General features: G+C 40.8%; 1 protein-coding gene across 1 annotated transcript in view; it reads right to left on the reverse strand.

Moving 5' to 3' along the window:
- Window positions 1-18,544, reverse strand: part of PTPRG (protein tyrosine phosphatase receptor type G) — a 392,257-nt gene that overhangs the window by 303,515 nt on the left and 70,198 nt on the right. The window contains exon 2 of the mRNA XM_053989294.1: window positions 3,200-3,304. Coding sequence (XP_053845269.1) covers window positions 3,200-3,304 — 105 coding nt within the window. The remainder of the gene's footprint in view (window positions 1-3,199; window positions 3,305-18,544) is intronic.

Genomic DNA, 18,544 nt, shown 5'->3' on the forward strand with positions numbered 1-18,544 from the left:
AAGGGAGGGTCAGTCAGAAAGCCCTGTATCTAGCAGATGTTTCAGTTGCATATTTCTATAGGCTTTTGTTTCAAGTATTGTTTTGGATTTTTGTTTAAAAACCAGTTTACATATTTACAAAAGTATGTCCACAATGATGAAAAAGCACCTGAATTACTACTAACTGTCACTATGATGGGTACTAGAAACATATTGAGTTCTGTGGCAATTAGAAAGGTGTGCTAAAAATCATTTCAAAGCTGTCCATTCAGTGGTCAGCCTAACAGAAAAGATGAGGAAAAGCAATGTGAAACACATTCAGGATCCACACCCGCTTCTTGTCACTGTGCTGTGCTTATTCCCATTTCTGTTGTACTTCAAGTAATGTGGCCGGTCCCAGTTGAGGAAGTCTTTGGCAAACTCTAAGACACAATTGTGTCAATACTGAAAATAATACTATAAATAGCACCATAAATACTTTACCAAAACATACATGAATACACACGCTCAGAGAATTCCCCTTAGAACTGCCATTTGAGCTTCTTAAAAATCCTAAAAAGAACATCTAGGAGATGTCAGTCTCTGTTCAGTTTTGCTGTTCCTATTTAAAGACAAGCTAGTCTTATGTTTTCAGCATTTGCTCACTTTTGAATTTGGTTTAAAGAGCTGCTAGCAGAGACTTAATGAAGTTTCTTCTAAAGGGCTGATTGTGTTTCCTGCTGTCTTTTTGACAGAACCCATTCAAAATGGGCCTTCTTCATTTAATTATCTAGTCTTTACTTTTGCAAGTTTTATTTCTGAACTAGAATAGATGATATAGTCAGAATTTGTGTCTGGTTATTTTACAAGGCTTAAAATCCTTTCCTTTCCAGTGAAAGGAGAAGTGTGGTGCAGCTCTGTGCACAAGGCACTGGAGCTCACAGGTACCTTGAGGGATGTGGGTACCTCATACAAATGTTACAGGTCTGAGGGCTGTTCAACATCTGATCAATGAATGAAGTTTCTCCTCTCTAAACTCCTGTGCCTGAGAGGATCAATATGACCAGGCAGCACAGGGTAATGCTACAGATCACTCATAAAACCAGGAAAATTCCAGATTTCCAGAGCTTACACCAGCCCCTAGACCATTCACCCTCCACAAGAGCTCCAAGCAGCAGAAGGGTTTCCTACAGGCTACTGAGGAATTACTCTAAAAGCACAGTATAGGACAGATATATCCTGTGTAAGATGGATGTTTGACAGCTCTTTGCAACATGGCTGTGCCCTTTTTCCACCCCCCAAGCAGGAAAACCACAACTGGCTGCCTGCTTTTGGACCTCTCCATGCTCAACTCAGGATTTACTACAGAAATCTTAAGCCCAAAAATACAAAAGCTCTGCAAGCAGGCAGGCACAGCCATAAAAAGAGAGAGGTCTATGCTGCTGTAAATCAGCTCCACTCAACTGAAATCAATATAAAGCCACAGCTCAGCCTAACACACATGGTCTATGCTGGGGCTCAGCAGAAGCTGCCCACTGATGGCTGTCAGGAGCTATCCTGGTCTTGTTTCCTCCTGTTGGCAAAGTCCCTTAGAAGAAACTCCAGACTCACCAGCCCTCAGCTCAGCAGAGCCTCCTTCCCTGCCCATAATTGCTGGGGCTGGGCCAGCAGCTGTTGTACAAATAACTGGAGGGGAGCTAGCCTGACCATCTGAGGATAGGGAAGGGAAGCAGCCTACCAGATAATGTCTGTAAAAGAGCTTGGAAACCACTGACACGGGCTAATTGCTTACTGCAGAGTGAAGTTTCCCCTCTCTGTAGGCTCATTTGACGTAAACTTCCTAGGCATGTCCAAAACCCTACCCACAGGACAAATGTTAGTACATGAAGAGCTCAGCCAAGCCCTGCTCGTGGTTCCTGGGAAATATTCTGGGGAATGAGGAAGCAAGGAGAAAGAAACAGATAACATGATCATCCTCCTCACTGTGCTCAGCTAGAAACAAACATCTGTCTGGTATCTGAGCTCTGCCACCCACCATTTATTCCCACTTTCAACCTAAACACAGAAGCTCAGCTTTTTCATTACCTATGGTCCCCTCAGTGAGCAAGTATGAACAAAATAGCATTAGATAAGAGACTCTGAACTGGCTGAAAATCAAAAGTGGCCATTTGTCCTACATTACTGAAATGTTTAGATTTATTTTACTTGCCTGACCCCATTTGCAAATGAGATAGATTGTATTTTGAGATCTAATAGAGATAACTTGTGTACATTGATGGAGAAAACCTCTACACTTACCTATAATCATTCATTCCCAATAAAATAAATGTTCTGGATAAAAGAGGGGTGTTGGCAGTCAAAAAGTAACAGTTGCATATTTATATCAGCATTCAGACCTCTTAGAAAGTAATATTTTTCCTTCAGCTAAAACTAGCCCTGTACAACAACCCTCTTGGACAAGCAACAAATGTCTGAATATCTCAGATCTTCCAGAAAAGCACACACAAGTTCAACATAATGCTTAAAATCTTCATAAAAACTTTTTAGATATTGGATATCTTCCACAGAGTCAACACAGCTATTAACACCATTTCTAGAACACAGCAACCAGCAAATCAAAGACATCATTTTGAAGTGTATTTTTATTTGTGGTATTTCAAAATTGTGCAGGTACATGAGCTCTTCCATAAGACTTTATGAAAGCAGTGGGACAAACAATAAAATAACCCTTCCAGTATTCTACCTTTCAGCATCATACACATCCTGGCTCGATGCACTGACAAGTCTCATTGTTGTCATCATACACTACCACAAAAATACATGCACAGAAACAAATGATTGTAAAAATTGTGGGGTGTTTATTTTTGGTTTTTTTTTTTTTTTTTTACTCTGAATATGTGCTTACAGTCTTCCTAGAAGGCACAAAATGGTAAGCAAATGGTGAACTTGGGAATGTACTGACTAGACCAGGAGAGCAAAGAAAAGTTTGGGAGTATGCCTGACCAAGGGTACGTCAAGAGATGAAAACAAGACTGAAAGAAGGAGGAGAACAATAAGGTAAATGGCAGAAATGCAAGAAAGGCAGGCATGTGTACAGGGGCAATTTGCAAGGAAGGCAGAAGAAGGATAATACACTGCAAAACTAATTTAAACTGAGCACAGTAGCAATAAAAAGCAAGTAAACAATTTGATTCTGGAGACATTTCATGTTTTAGTGCTCTGAAGAAGACACGTCACTCACCCGAGTACGCCCAGTAAGGATCCCCTGAAGCCTTTCTCCTGCGGATCTGCACAGAACTCCCATGTCTGCTCTCATGCAGAGAGCCCACATAACCTTCGGTCAGAGCTGGCAAGAAAAAAAGCAGGAATCGTTAAGAAAGTGGTTTTGGCTCCCTGGAGTTTGCAGAGTGAAGCTTCAATCTTTGTTGAGCAGAGACTACCAACCGGGGATTGCTTAAAAGAATTTAACAGGCTGAAACCTCCCCCCATCCAAAGGAGAAGCCAGGACTCACTGATACCATTATTCTGGTCTGGATGCCTGTGCAACTCCAGTAATTTCCATTAGGAAATTCTCATGTACACAAACCAACAATATGAGCCTTGACATATGACCAAACTTTCTCTGTTTAGACCCAGAAGATAAGTTTACTTTGCCAATGACTACCAAAGTCTGTCTGTCAAAACACCCAGTGTGCCATACCAATGGCTTACAGCATGAAAAGGAGAGAACAGGAATGGAGAAATCTTTATAAAACTCCACAAGCTACAAGGTGTTAAATTCAAATAAACCACAAAAAAACTCACATCCTACATTCTGTCCCAGGATTTTTTCTTTTATGCCTCAAATAATTTTTATTTTTTCTTTTGTAAAGGAATGAATTCCTTTCATGATGATGTGGGGTATTTGGGCTTTTTATGTGCACATTTGGCTTATTGTTTCTATGCATCTGATTGAACCAAAGAGGAGGTGTGTAAATTCACAAATGTCAGTAGAAAGTCTGTAATAAATTCAACTTCATTTTTCAGAGCATCATAATAAATGCACACAAACAAAAACCACCTTAGGTCCATAGACATGGAATGTGAGGAACAAATATGCACCAAATGGCTTTATGGAAATTTAAGCCCAACCGCTTATTTGATCAGTAAGAAACTAGCTGAATCATTCAAATGAAAGCTTCAGAAAACCCCATGAAGCACTGCTACCCATATGCAGTCACCAAGTGCTGCATTCCCTTCTATTCCCAGGCCAATTACAGCTGGGCTGGAGAGAAGCCTGGAACAGGACTTTATTGAACATCATGCACCAGTAACTCAGAATTTGCCTTTCTTTCCCTTTGGAAAAGCTTCTGGGAGGCTCTTGCACCACAGCAGCAGAGAGCCTGCTGTGCCCGAGGTTATCCTTGAGTGCTACACAGCTCTGTGGACAATCTTCCCTCTGCAATGTGGATTTCTGCACGTTTTGGAACCCTAAAGTGGTAGGAAAAGTTGTGCAATTTCAGGAAAGGCAGTACAGGTTTGCCCCTGCCAAATCGTCTCTTGTGCAAGCAAAGGTACTAATTGTGCCATTTGAATGAGTTTTCCAGATTCCTTGGCAACTTTCTAAATGTTAATTTCACCCTAGGCTGTGAACTAGAAGCACTGGAACACATCATGCTACCAGGATTTGTAGGCAACACGACCTCACATACTTTGCTTTCCTCTCTAAAAATACTAAATTAAACATCTTACTTCAGTCTTTTATTTTTTTTTCTTTTTATTTACTTTTATATGTCTACGTGGTTGGGAGTTAACAGGCAGTCATTTTCAGCAGGAAAGAACGGGTGTGGGATGTGGAGACCCAAACATTCTTGGCAAAAAACCACAACACTGAACAAAGATAAGAGATCATGAAAAGCCCAAGGAAGAGAACAATGAAATAGCCTAGGCAGATGGCTGGAAAGTCTATCAGAAAAAGATGGCCCATTTATTCACTTAAAAATCACATGTGCTGATGAATACACCTAAAGCCTCTCCTTGTTACAAAATGAAAGACAGCAGCTTTCTCCTGAGCATCCCCTACAGAGAAGGCAAGCAACTGTGGGATTTGTCTTGCTGAAAAAGTCTGAACCTTTCAGGCAGGAGGAAGACTGGACACTGCCTTCTCCCAAAGAACAAGGTGCTCCTGCAGGTAGCTGCTCAGCAAGCCCTCCTGTGTGCCTTTACATCCAGAGAAAGGCACTGAGTCTAAATAATCTATATCTGTTGAAGGTACAAGGGGGGTCTGAGTCAGTGCAAAACATCTCAGGTTGTAAACACCTCTGTACTTCTAGCTGGAACCATCAAAAAGCCTCATGGTAACCATGGTATGGCCATGAATCATGCCACTGATTTTCAGTGTCTTCTGTGCAGAAAAGGAAATTATGCAAATCCAAGCCTTTATGAATGCCTAACTTTAATGTGAAATTGAACATTTGCTTCCGTCAGCATCTTATTCATGCAATTATAAACCTGATATTCTTAGGAAAATATGCAGTTTTAGTTTTCTGCATAGATACTTAATAGATTTGTGCACTTATCTGTATTTATAAAAGATGAAGAGACGTGCTGTACACAAATTTATTTCCACCATAAAAGATGTTACAAACCAGGAGGGAGCTCAAGTACTTTGCAAGAGAACTAGGGGAAGAGACTTGCTGGCTGCTAAACAGCTTCTGTAGGACTGAAAAAGAAACAAACTGGCACATCCTGTTCTAAATAAAATCCTGCACTACTGCTAGATAACCCGACATCAATGTCAATAATAATTCCCTTATATAAACATGCAGCAATTCAGTAGTCATCAGCAATTTAGAGAAGATATATACTTATTGGGTAGCTGCAGAAACTCTGGGAAAAGGATGATAGCTCAGGATCTCTGGCCATGCTGTGAACTGTGAACTGGAAATGGTCTGGCTCTTGCAAAAATCATGCCACAACACCACCTTCCTCCCTCAGCCTGTTCCCAGTACAACCAGGCATTTCTTCATGAGGCCACAGAAACACAAGAAAACACAAGTATTGTTGTGCTAGTGAACACAGAGATATTGTTGGCCATATCTCATAGTGGTAAATTCATCAGAAAACCAGACTTGATCTCGTGGTGCTTCTGTTCTTTGGTGTTAATTGGGGTCAGTGGACTCATCCTCAGGAGGTGCAAGGTACAGAGCATACAGTGTCTTTTCAGATAAAAGTCTGGAAGAGCCAAAGCATTCAACTCAAGCTCTTTCAAAAAAGGAAGTGCTTCATACATCCAAACAATCTTATGTTTCAGGTAGAATCACTACTTTCTCCAGATTTTGGGGAGGGGGTGGGAATGTACCTTCTGACCAAAACAATGTGATAACACCAATGGAGGTTTAAGTTTTTGAGAAAATATTTAGGTTATACTAACACCAATCACTACAGGATTCCAAAAGTCTTTTTTCAGCTGAGAGACTTTTAACAGCTCCAGAACAGAGCAGCCAAGTGGTTTCCTGTTCCACTCCTGCAGAGCTGGATGCTGTAGAAAAGCCAACAATTAGGCTGGTCTGACCAGGAGCAAACAGGAGAGGCTCCTCTCTTCTGGGAGCCCTGCAAAAGTTGGGGAAGTGGAAATCAGGACAATAGGAGGGGCAAGAACATGTTCCAGGAAGGCTCAACATGGAGCAGCCAAATTAGAGGGGTGGAATAGAAGGACACAGAGCAGGAGGGAGAGATAAAGAGAAGGCACAGCAGAAGCGCTTGCCTTGCAAGTTTCCTTTGATCCATCAAACCAGTGCTGATGGCAGAGGGGAAATGAACACCATAAGATATGGTCTGAGGCTTGCAGATACACGATTACAAGAGAAAGGGAGAGATTGCACACTCAGATACACAAGTGTGAAATTAAATCCTGAGCAGCTCCCCTGGCTGCCGGTGCAGTGCCGGTGTGTGCCGAGTGTAACCGTAGACTCTGGAGCTGTGCTGGGCCCTGCTTCTGCCAGGAGGAGAGGATCCTTCAAAGCCAACATGGAGAAATCCCTTACACACCATTTCATATCATTTTATGCAGCACTGAATGCTACATGATTTTCGATGATGTGCTAAATGAATCAGCCTGGGCCACAGATCTGCAGACGGCAAAAGCAAAGCAGTGCTGGCTACACTCAGCATCCTGAGCAGCTCTCCATTCACTCTGTCTCAACATATTAACTTTCCAATAAAAATTATTTGATAAGTGCCCTCAAAGGTACCATAAGGTAATTCCTGCCTGAGTACCTTACTGGTATTCATAGCTCACATGAAAACACAAAATTTTATCCCCAATCTACCTTAAATATAAAGCTATTACACTATTCAGAGAGATTATACCCTCGGCATTAGTGTTTAAAAGGTATCAAGCCATCAGCTATGAAAGAAAAATCCTTTAAGATCGATACGTTATGTCTGAATGGTGAAATCATTAGTTATAATGGTAGATTGACTAGATTGTGTGCCACACTCACATTCTTCTAAGCTTTCTTTGAAGACAAGGGTTGCACACAAATCTGTTTTCAGATTAAAACGGGACAAATTCAAAGGTGCACACATTGTCCACCTCATAATCATTCTGACTTGCCACCGTGGACTATAGTAGCAGCTGAATCACAGTTTTATTCCTAGTCCCTAATGTGTATGAACTTAACTGAGTAGTTCAACACGGAGCTACAAGCCAGCCTTTGGAGACAGAGCCTTGTCTACTGGAGTCTGGAATAGTGTCACACTGTAAGAACACTTCAAGCAGGGGACTTAAAGAAAAGATCTTGTTAGTGCGTACAAAAAAAAGCACTAAATCATAAGGTATTCTAGCAATTAGTTCTGTATCAAATCAATGCCTGCAGAAAAACAACTTTTCAAAACTAAGAAAACCATTCTTTTCTTGAAGACTGCACAGCACTGCATTTTAAAAAGGCATGAAAGCACAGAGACATTACTTGAAGGGCTTTTATACCCTCTCTTAAATGATCCAAGACACCCATCTGCAAGCCTGAAGCTTCATGCAAGCCTCACCAGAAAAAAGCAGCACCTTTATCTAAGTGCCTTCACTGTATTTTAATTGGACTGTGCTAAAGAGAAGCAGGTAAGCTGGAGACATTGCAATGCCATGCACTGTAACACACTCTGCTAAAATGAGTTCAGGCTTCCAGGCAATTTCTTAGAATAAATGTTGCCAAATGAGCCAGAAGGAAAGAAGAAAGGAAGGGAGAGGAAACTGATAGATAATAAATTCATAATATTGGGCAATTAAAATATTTTGCACAATTAATATAAATAATACTTAAATTCATCTCCCTAGGCTCTTTCATGGTCAAATTCCTAAACACAACTAGGCTATTTGCCTTAAATATTTTACCACCCTTTGACAGCAAATAAATCTAGAAATATTTCAGGCACAGCTAATCCATTTTGATAGAACATTACTTTTAAACAGACATTTCAGACATGGATCTCCATATTTTGCAGATTATTTTATATCTTACCAAAGAGAGATGGAAGTTAAAACAACATATAGTGGTCAGACAGCATCAACAAATTATATTCTGAATGAGACTTCATCCCTTGATAATGCTGCAGAGATTTCTTCCCATTAGATAAAAGCCAGAATCTGTTCTCCTATGAACACACAGCCAATTTTCACAGCTTTCCATTAATGAAATATGGGAGTTAAAAATGACAAGTTTCTCACAACTTAAGTGAAATAACAGATACCCAGATGCTACATCTGCCAAGAGACATATGTCCCTTTCCCAGATGACAGTCACCCAGGCAGCCCCTTAACTCCTGTGCGAGTGGAATCCACAGGTCTATCCGTAAAACTGACATGGAGACTTTTCACACCATTCATTCCCTGTTGTTCACGTGCCTGATAGATGATGTGGTAACAGCACAAATCCTAAGAACAAGAACATAAATGCAGAGCACAGCAGGCCTCTACAGGAACTAACCAGCAGAATGCAATTTGAAGATGAAAAATAGTCCAAGGAACACGCTGTCAAACTATGGGGATTAAATTAACTGGCAGAATTAAAAGCCCTTATCCCAAACATGAATACAGCAGTCACTAGGTGTGCCCCTTGCTAACCTGTTGTGTTCAACACCGTGAGTTAAATGCAGTGCAATTTTGTAATACTCCAACTTACCAACATAAAGCAAGTCCCTGAGCAGCAGAGCTGTGTGGACAAGCAATGGAAAAGAGATTTGCAGCACAGACTTTTCCTTGTATTACAAGGGATGGAGTTTAAGGGCAACAAGAAAGCCTCTGGTACCAAACCAGACCCTGGGCACGCATGTACTGTGGTGCCCAGTGCCATCAGCCACTCTCCCCCAGAGCCCTCCCAAGGAGAAACAAACCGGTCTCTTCAGCCACGAGTTCCCACAGCTCCTGCTCTCAGCCTGCCTGGCTTTATAAGCAAGATGAGCAAAGCTCATTAGCAAGACAGCGAGGCAACTTCAAGTTGCATTAATGATGCTCCATTAAGGGGACACAGAAAAAGAAGCTTGGGAGGCCAGGAAGAGACAGATGCTGCTGGATGATTAGAAAGGGCTTGATTTTGCATTTTCACGCCTTACACTTAGCTGGCATCAGCTGTGCAAGATGTGACATAGCTGGTAAATTTGGACACTGATGTCAACCAGCATCACCTGCAGCACTTGGGCTCAGAATAAGCAGTCAGCCACATAACAAACATGCCAACAACTTCCACCTCAAGATAAAGCCACCCAAAATGAACCAACTGCAACATCTCCCCTTCCAAGAGGATGGTGACCTGCAGCAAAGCTTCTGCCAGACTACTTGCAGAATACCCTGAGACTAAGCAGCCAGCTCCAACACCTCTGCACTGTTTCCACAAAGACAAGCTCAAAGCCAAGCTTGGAACAAGCTGGAACCCAGAGACAGCCCAGTATTATTTCTGCAGAAGAGACTTGAATCCATCAGCCCAGGCACTCTGAGAAGGGGCTGCTTTGATCTTTTCATTCATGGCATGATTTAGCTAGGAAATGTATAAACCACACACGTATAATGGAGTTTGTACAACGGATTAACAATTACAAAAGGGAGCTTTATTTCACTTCTTGCCTTTTTGCAAGTACCCAAACTTTAAGGGCTTTGCAACAGAAAATGCCATGGCTGGAACCACCCATCTCACTCTTATTCTCACATAATCAGGTGCTGCAGCACGCATGGAGCTAAAAGAGCACCCTCTGAATAGCAAATAAACATGACCTTAATGGAGTATTTTGTACTTCCAGTGCCTTGCTTAATGCAGAATCATACCATTATCATTTCACTAAATCCAGCAGTACTCACAAAAACACACAAACTTATGCAAAATCAGCAGTTCTACCTCTCCGCTCTAGAAATAATTTGCTTGCATCGACTGCCAGCATTTGTAGTAGTTATTTCATTATTATTATACATTATTATTTATTATATATAATATAATAACTAATATATATTTATGTGTAATTATCTAATAATTGATATCTTAATAATAGTTAATAAAATAATTAATTACTAAATAATATAATCAATAATTAATTATATCATTAATCATATATGATATAATATTATATTATCTATTAATATTATTGTATGTTATTATATATTACATTATATATTATATAATGTATAAAATAATATTATATTATATATAATAGTCTTTATTATGCAATATTGTTATTATTATTATACATTATAAATACATTATTGTTACATTTTCAAAATGGATTCCTGCAAGTACATGAAATATATTGGTAAAAAAAATATTAGACTCATCCAAAGAACCATAGCAAGGACTGTGGGACACAGACCTGCTCTGTGCATGACTTCTGTTCACCCACTGCCATCTTTCCAGACATATTCCTGCCTCCTTGTTGGCAACCTATAATTTCATTTCTCATCCCATTAAAAGCCCCTTTGCATTCCATCAGTAGAGACAAACACCTACATATAAACCAGGGTCTTTGCTAAACTGATGCAGAGTCCCCAGAGGACAACTGTTGTCGTGCAAGAGCTTCCCCTCTGCACTCCCTGCTCCGAGGGCTCACAGAGTCCTCACTCCAAGGCATCCCTCCAAATTCACCATCCTCATCCACTCCAAAGGAGCAGCACACCCAGCATTCATCCAGCAGAAAATGCAGGGCACAGTGCTGATTTCAGTCCCATGGAGAACACTGAGGCTCTTTATGAAGCCAACAGAGCTGCTCCACTGCATGACATGAGATCAAACATGCCCCACTATCAAGTTTTCACAGAAAGGGGCTTGTCATCTAATAAAAATCCCTACTTCTTTATACAAAATGATGTTTTTAACCTGTGTCCTTTGGCCCATTTAACAATTTATCGACTGTGGGAAATAAAGTGAGGCCACATCAATCTCTTCCTGGTTATTTGGTTCCAGCTCTCAAATTAATGCTGAAGGTGGAAAGCTCAATAAAGAACTATTTAAGAAAAGAAAGGAGAAATGCTTTAGTCCCACTGTGAGATGTCTTCCTCTCAGTTTGTAGTCAGGTCTCGCCACCTACAGCTGCACAGTCTCCTGGAGGAAAGATGGAAGAGCATAAATGTGCATGCTCCCCTGCACTGAGCAGAAATAACTTGAGATCTGTACCATTCTGTGCTGAAACAGATCAGTAGTGCCCAGGTAGCCAGATTTAGTGCCTCCAGCATGTGACAGCAATTCCAGCCAGATCCACAAAAATTATTTTGGGATCAAACTTAAAATCTGAGCAGAACCAAGCAAGCAAATATTCCTTTTTGTTTGTGTAAAAATGTACTTAATTTGCCTTAATTTGGCTTACAAAACAAGATTTTTCATCTTTTTTTTTTATGCTGACAGCTTGCATTACATACAGATTTTGTAGCAAAGGGTTTCATCCACACTTATTTCCCAAAATATAAAGCTAAAGTGGAAACTGACATAAATAGAGTTGGTTTTTTTTGTGCTGACTGAATAAGTTGTTAGTCTGGGATACATACCCCAAAAACATGACCCACCACTCTGAGAACTCTCTCCTTTCCTTCCAAATAAGTTGCACTGTTCAAAGGGAGAAGACACTAAATACTCAAGAGCTGATCTGTGAACTGAATCAAACTTCCATCTTGGCTTTTCAGTCTCCCATTAGTGTTTTCACCCAGGCAAGACTTTCTTCTGGAAATTTCCCAGCAGGAAAATATGGCGCTGTTTAGAATCCCAAACTAATATTTGGTTCGTTGGTCATTTGCCTCCAGAGAATTCAATAAAGATCTTGACACAGAACCTCATACCACTAGGAGCAAGAGCATTAATGCCTTTGGCAGCAAGAACAAAAAAAACCAAACCAAACAAAAACAAACAAAGAAACACACACACACAAAAACCCCCACAAAACCAAAAAAAAACAAAAAAAAAACCCAAAAAAACAAACAAACAACAAAAAAAAAAGCACTAACAGAGCTCAGATGAAGTAAATAGACCAAAATTACCAGCAGTGGTGCTTGCTTTGTAATGATGCAGTGGTGGTATGCAGCACAGGCTGAAAGGGCACAGGGTCACTGTTCTTTCCTATCCAACCAACTGAACCATCTGGAGGACAAAGCTAACCCCACACTCCATAAATGTAAATGATGCTAAACCAAGAGGAGGAGAAGCCAGCAAGAATGTCTCAAAAATATTCAGCTGCCTGGCAAGCTCAGCGAAATGGGCTGATGTAAGTGAGACATTCCACTGAAGATAAATGTAAGGCTATGCAGTGGGGGAGAAATAATAATCAGTGCAGGAATGAAGTGAGAGAGTGCTGTTTAGAAAGCAGTAATGCAGAAAGACTTGAGTATTAGGGTGGATAATGAATTAGATGAAAGTTCATGCTGCAATACCACTGCAGAAAAAGACAATTGCTATCCTGGGCCACATGCACAGAGATACTGGAAGCAATAACTCAGTTTTAGACAGTTTTTGGCAAGCCTGTCACTGCAGTGCCACATGGTGTTTGAGGCCTATTACTCAAAAAAAAGTAGAATTAATTTTTAGCAAAAAATCTAAGACCTAGGGCAGGGGAGGGAGGGACGACAGGGGATGACACATGACAAATTAAATGAATCAAAGCACCTTTAACACCAGCCTTGTACCCTTCTTATTCTGTGCTGGCTGGGGCAGCCTCAACCCAGGCTGCTCAGCCCTGCCTGGCCGTGTCCTGGTGTGCTCCTTGTCACCCTCTCCAGTCTCTAACGCCTCACTCCACCCTCTATCTCGTTTCAAACATCAATTTTCATAACAAGCCTCATAAAGAGCTAGATTTTTGAGTACTCAGAAATGGTGATCTTCAGACAAGAAGTGCTCTCACAGCACAAGAGTGAAAGAGGAGGAGATGAAGAGCTCCGGGATGCTTCCACCTTCTGCCGGGTCTGGGGGAGCTCAGATGAACACCACGATTTAAGTAAGCAAGGGGCAGGTTTGAGAGGAGCAGCTCAGAGCACACAAGTGCTGGAAAGAACAACAAACAACACGCTTTGCTTGAGTGTCACTGCAGACCAGCTGTGGCTGAGAGCAGAGCACACAGATCAGCAGGAGAGAGGCACACAGCATTCCTGAAAAGTCTCAAAGATCAGAAGGAAACACCTCACTTCTGGCATGGGTGAAACCAGCCAGGAGCTGCACACTCCACGGCCAAGCTTTGCCTTCCCAGAGCATCTCTTCCCGGGGAGGCTCAGGCACAGGACGCTGCTCCCTTCCCAACCACTCTGCAACACTCCCATCTCCAGTGCCACCAACCCTACAGTTACCACAAGCACTTCAATTACTGAAAAACACAACTAAAGCACTGTGCCTTGAAAGGCCAGAGAAATCTGGTGTACAGCCCACAGCCTGACGAATAGAATTGTTTTTGTAAGGATCCTGAGAATCCTCATGAAGACTTCAGCCCACCTGCAGGAAACAATGTTGTTGACTGCTGCAGGTTCTCACTTCCCAGGCAGATTGTTTGGCTATTTAATTACAATACAGCTTTGTACTTAGTCCCCATTTGACTCAGAAAGCCCCAGAATGGTCCTCAATACCCACAGAAAGTTTAATTACTCTAGAAAATAACTCCCCCCCAGGGCGAGTTAATTCCAAAGAGTGCACATGTGTTCCACAGTTGTTATTTCTGTATTTTATGCTTCTTTTATGCCTTCAGTGTGAACAGTAAGAATATTCCATCTCCCAGATAGCCGGTGTCAATGTTGAAAAACAGATTCACCCTTTTATGCAATACTTTAAAAGATTTCTTTGTAGCGATATTCTGTGTTCTAGTTTGTCAACAAAAAGGAGATATTCATATGAAACAGATACCCTCTCTTACTCTAAGCAATTTAAAAATACATTAAAATAAGGAAATTACTTTTTAAATAACAAATGCATTAAATATTGACAACATATCAGTGTTTGCTCTGTGACAACATTGCTCCTTCTATCCATGACAGGGATCAGTAAAGCTGTATCTTACAACTACAAAGAACTTCTATCAATACTGCACAGACTATAAAAAAAAGAGTTTTCCTCAAAAAGAGCTGCTCACCATTAAATATGCTTTTATTGCTATTCTTTTTTACATTCTCCATACACACCACAGTCTCTGCTAGAGAAATCACAAGTATGTCTATTCATAAGAAAACCTCTTGTTGTCTTTCTTTTCTTAACCCCCAATTCATATTTTGTAAACAAGAAGCTCAAAGCAATCAGTTCCAGTCAGGCTTTTCAGCTTTGGATTTAAATCCTTTCATGACTCCTGCAAAACATGCATCAAAATTTCAGGGAGGGGGAGGAAGAGGACTCCTGACATTGTCATTTTCTCTGATGAACACACTGATGTATTACAAAGAGGCATCCACACACCCAAGCTGCTTGCCAACTGACAACCAAATCCGATTTGAACACAGGACTTGAAATAGCTACAAAAAAAGGTAACAATGATTAGAAAAATATCATCTACTCTATGTGGTTAGTTTAAAGGTGCAGGAAAATATAAAGGGTGACACAGAGCACACTTAGATAGATACGATCTATCTCAACACAGCATATACAAAGATCATCTTTGCTCACAAGGACTGCATCCCTCAGTTTACTGCACTGTCCTGATGGGAAATAAAAGATACAAACAGGAGATAAGTTAGTTTAAGCAGATCTGCTGAAATACCAAGAAACTGCAAGAAGCTTAGCTTCCAACTGAGATGGCTCAAGTCATTATCCTATTAAGATGGATACTAGGCTTGTCAGGTACTAGGTTTGTCAGGATTTTGGAAGCCCAAAACAATCACTAAATACCAAAACAAACAAACAAACAAAAAAACCCCAAACAAACAAAAAACCAAACAAAAAAAACAAACAAACAAAAAAAAAACAAAAACAAAACAAAACAAAACCCAAACAATACTCAAAGAAACTGGTTTGGAAACAAATCATCCCATCAGCTTTCTAAACAGATACAAGACCAGCAAAGACCCTGCTATGGGCAGAATCCTGGGAGCTGTTGCTGGGGGAATGGAGCAGCAGGACCGTTTCTGAGGGATGCTACACAGAAGGAACACCAAATTCTCAGACTCAGCCTGGTCTGGTGTGCAGACCACATTCAGGTGGCAGGTCTGACAGGTCAGCAGGACCTGGCACTGCTCACAGCAGTGCTCACAGAATGAAAATGTTTTGGGACAGGAACACACCAGCCTCCCCTGGCTCCAGACAGCTGGAGCAGAAAGGCAATGGCAGGAGCCAGGACTGCAGAGCAGCTCTGCCAGGGCACCCTGGGGACAGGGCAAGGACGAGAGCACCCAAACACAGGGCAAGCCAAGCAGCCACAGAAACACCACATGGTGCCCGTGGGGCCAGGCACCAGGCACGACTTGCAATGGCACTGACCATTTTCTTACCAGGAACTCACTGTTTAAGTCTAAACACTACAATAACAAAAAAAAAAGCCGTGGAGCAGGAGGCGGCTTTTGCAATTTTTAGCCACTCCATTGCAGCAGAGTGGTTTTAATACAAAGGAACTAGGCCCTGATGTAGCTGGAAACACTCCACTGAAGAATCTTATTTTAAGTGTAAATTTATTAGAGCCCATTAAGCAACATGTGATCAATAACTATTCATTATTTTCAGTATAAGTAAGGAAAGGAAAAAGGAAAAAGGTGCTTCTCAGGTCACAGTAAGGAATATATCAAGTCAGGAAAGAAGAAATCCTTGAAGGAGCTGCAAGTTCTTAATTGCCACTGAGCTCCAAGGCAGCTGAGATATTCAGCAGACTCTGCATTTCTGCCCCTTAGAATTAGGTAAGTGAGAAGGTGCTACACACTCTTTATGTCATTCACAGGCAAGGGCCCTGGTTGATGTAAGTTTATTCGTACTATACAAAAACCAAGTGACACTCAAATTGAGATTTAAGGTCATTTTCTTTGCACTCCAGTTACAGACAATGCAGAATACAGGGGGAAGAAGAGGCAGAAAATATTCTTAATTTTTTTAAAACTTTACATTTGACTAAATATTAGCCCTTTAAGAAAAAAAAAATATATATAGTGGTGCCAAAACATGCTAATAAAAAGCTGTCACTATCGGAAATTTCACTTCTTGAAAATATATCTACTTTAATTTCCTTTTAAAAGATGACTATGCCCTAGTAAAAATCTGCAATTTCCAGCCAGCTACATTAATATTTCAACTTGGTAAATGATTATTTTAAAAAAGTTTTTAATAAAGTAGCACTTGCTGCACGCCTTTTAATAAGATTACATTTCTATTTATGACGTTATAATACGTTGTATTAAAAACAAAAGAAAGATTACCATGGGAGGAATAGAGATGTCTTTCTTCATTTTAAATTTAATTTAAAATGGAGGAAAAGGATTTTTCTTTTAAATTAATATTTCCCTTGCAGTGTTATGAATCCCAGCTTGTGCTATTGAATGAGAAGCAGGACAGGAAACTTCATCATTTTTATGCAAATGCAAAGAAAAGTCAAAACTAAACTTCATTAAGCCTCATATATACCTGTAAAGACAAAACTTGCATCTTTGCATAGTCTAAGGGCAATGGTCCTAAGCCAAGGTGCAGATTCCTCCTGCTGAAGGGGAGGGTAACAAGTAGATGCTATTGCTCTGTGTTATTACAGCCACACCTAGAGCAGGTGAAGGGCAGAGCAAAGGAATAGAAACCATCCTCAAATGAGTTGTCCCAATCAGAGAAGAAGCAAAATATCTGCAGGGCCTGTCCATCCTTCTCACCCTTCCACCTGGAAGGCAGGAATGTCTTGCTTGCAGTGCCAGCAGAGATAGATTTCCCATACCTGTTAGACACTTGTATTTTCTGATTCTGGGGAATGAGAGCAACAGGAACACATTAGAGCCTACTGTGGAACATCCCCTTCCCTGGCTCCCACCACGTCATGGAGTTCTCACAGCTGGGTAAAACTGCTCTTACACAGTCCTGCACAATGTGAGATACCACAGCATTTTGGAGACAGTCAGCACTGTCAGGAAAAACAGAGGTGCAGAGAAGACAAATCATTACCTGGTATCATCTGATAGCCATCAGTCAAACCATAATTAAAATGCAGGATCAGACCTGAGTGCCAGTGGAATATTCCATCCAGGCAGTTGCACCAATTTGTCCTTCAAAGTTAAACCCAAGGTGATAAAAGAATTTCACAGGCTGCACTAGTGAGAAGGTGCACCCAGGCATTCAACCACAGAAGAGACCCACAGAAGATGTTCACAAAAGAAAGGGATTTGGGTGGCAGAGGAGTAACATTATCCTGGAAAAGCATTTCTATGTATATTTGCCATATTGCAAAAGACTATGCTTTTTTTTCACTTCTATTAGCTCCCACTATAGTTTGCAGCAATCTTCTAGCCCAGACTCAAAATAAAGCAAACATTTTTAGGCATTCAAAGACAAAAGTACACACTAAAATAACCACCTATAGCCTGAAATGGGAGTAAGGGGAAAAATCACTGTCTAAGTAGAAACCAAACCAGACTCTAAAACCCTTTCTGAATGACTAAGAATTCCCAGAATAAAGTAATAAAGTGTGCTTAGAAATTATTTATTCACAGCAATATATTCTTGATAAAAATCAGTGCTCATGATATACACCATTCCATGGAAATGACCTTTAAATAGCCAGTCTTGGCATGTCAGCAGGCCACAACCACGCTTCAGAGGGGGTGGGGAGGGTGGGAGAAGTACAAAAAAAGGATGTTCTTCAGATAGGTCTTTACTGGTCCTTGACAGTCAACAAATTTATAACAGATGTGCCTCATTCTTGGTGTGGAGAAATGAGCACTGGTAACTGTTATTGTCAGGACAAATCAATTGGAGCCATATGTCTGCAGCAGCTGACAGCATCATGAAAATCTTAAACACCACACAGACATGAGGATGTTGCAGAAAATAGGAGCTTTCCCATTGTGTAAAGGGCCTTTGGGAAATTACTCTTTCTTTGAGATAGGTTGGTGGAAATTAGCTTACATATTTTTGATTCTTTCAAATGCTTGATTCTATGTGAGACTTCGTCCTCTCTTACCTATTGCCCAGACAGCAGGTTATAATTAACAGGAGGC

This window comes from Vidua macroura, chromosome 13 (assembly GCF_024509145.1).
Source record: "Vidua macroura isolate BioBank_ID:100142 chromosome 13, ASM2450914v1, whole genome shotgun sequence".
Classification (NCBI taxonomy): Eukaryota; Metazoa; Chordata; class Aves; order Passeriformes; family Viduidae; genus Vidua; species Vidua macroura.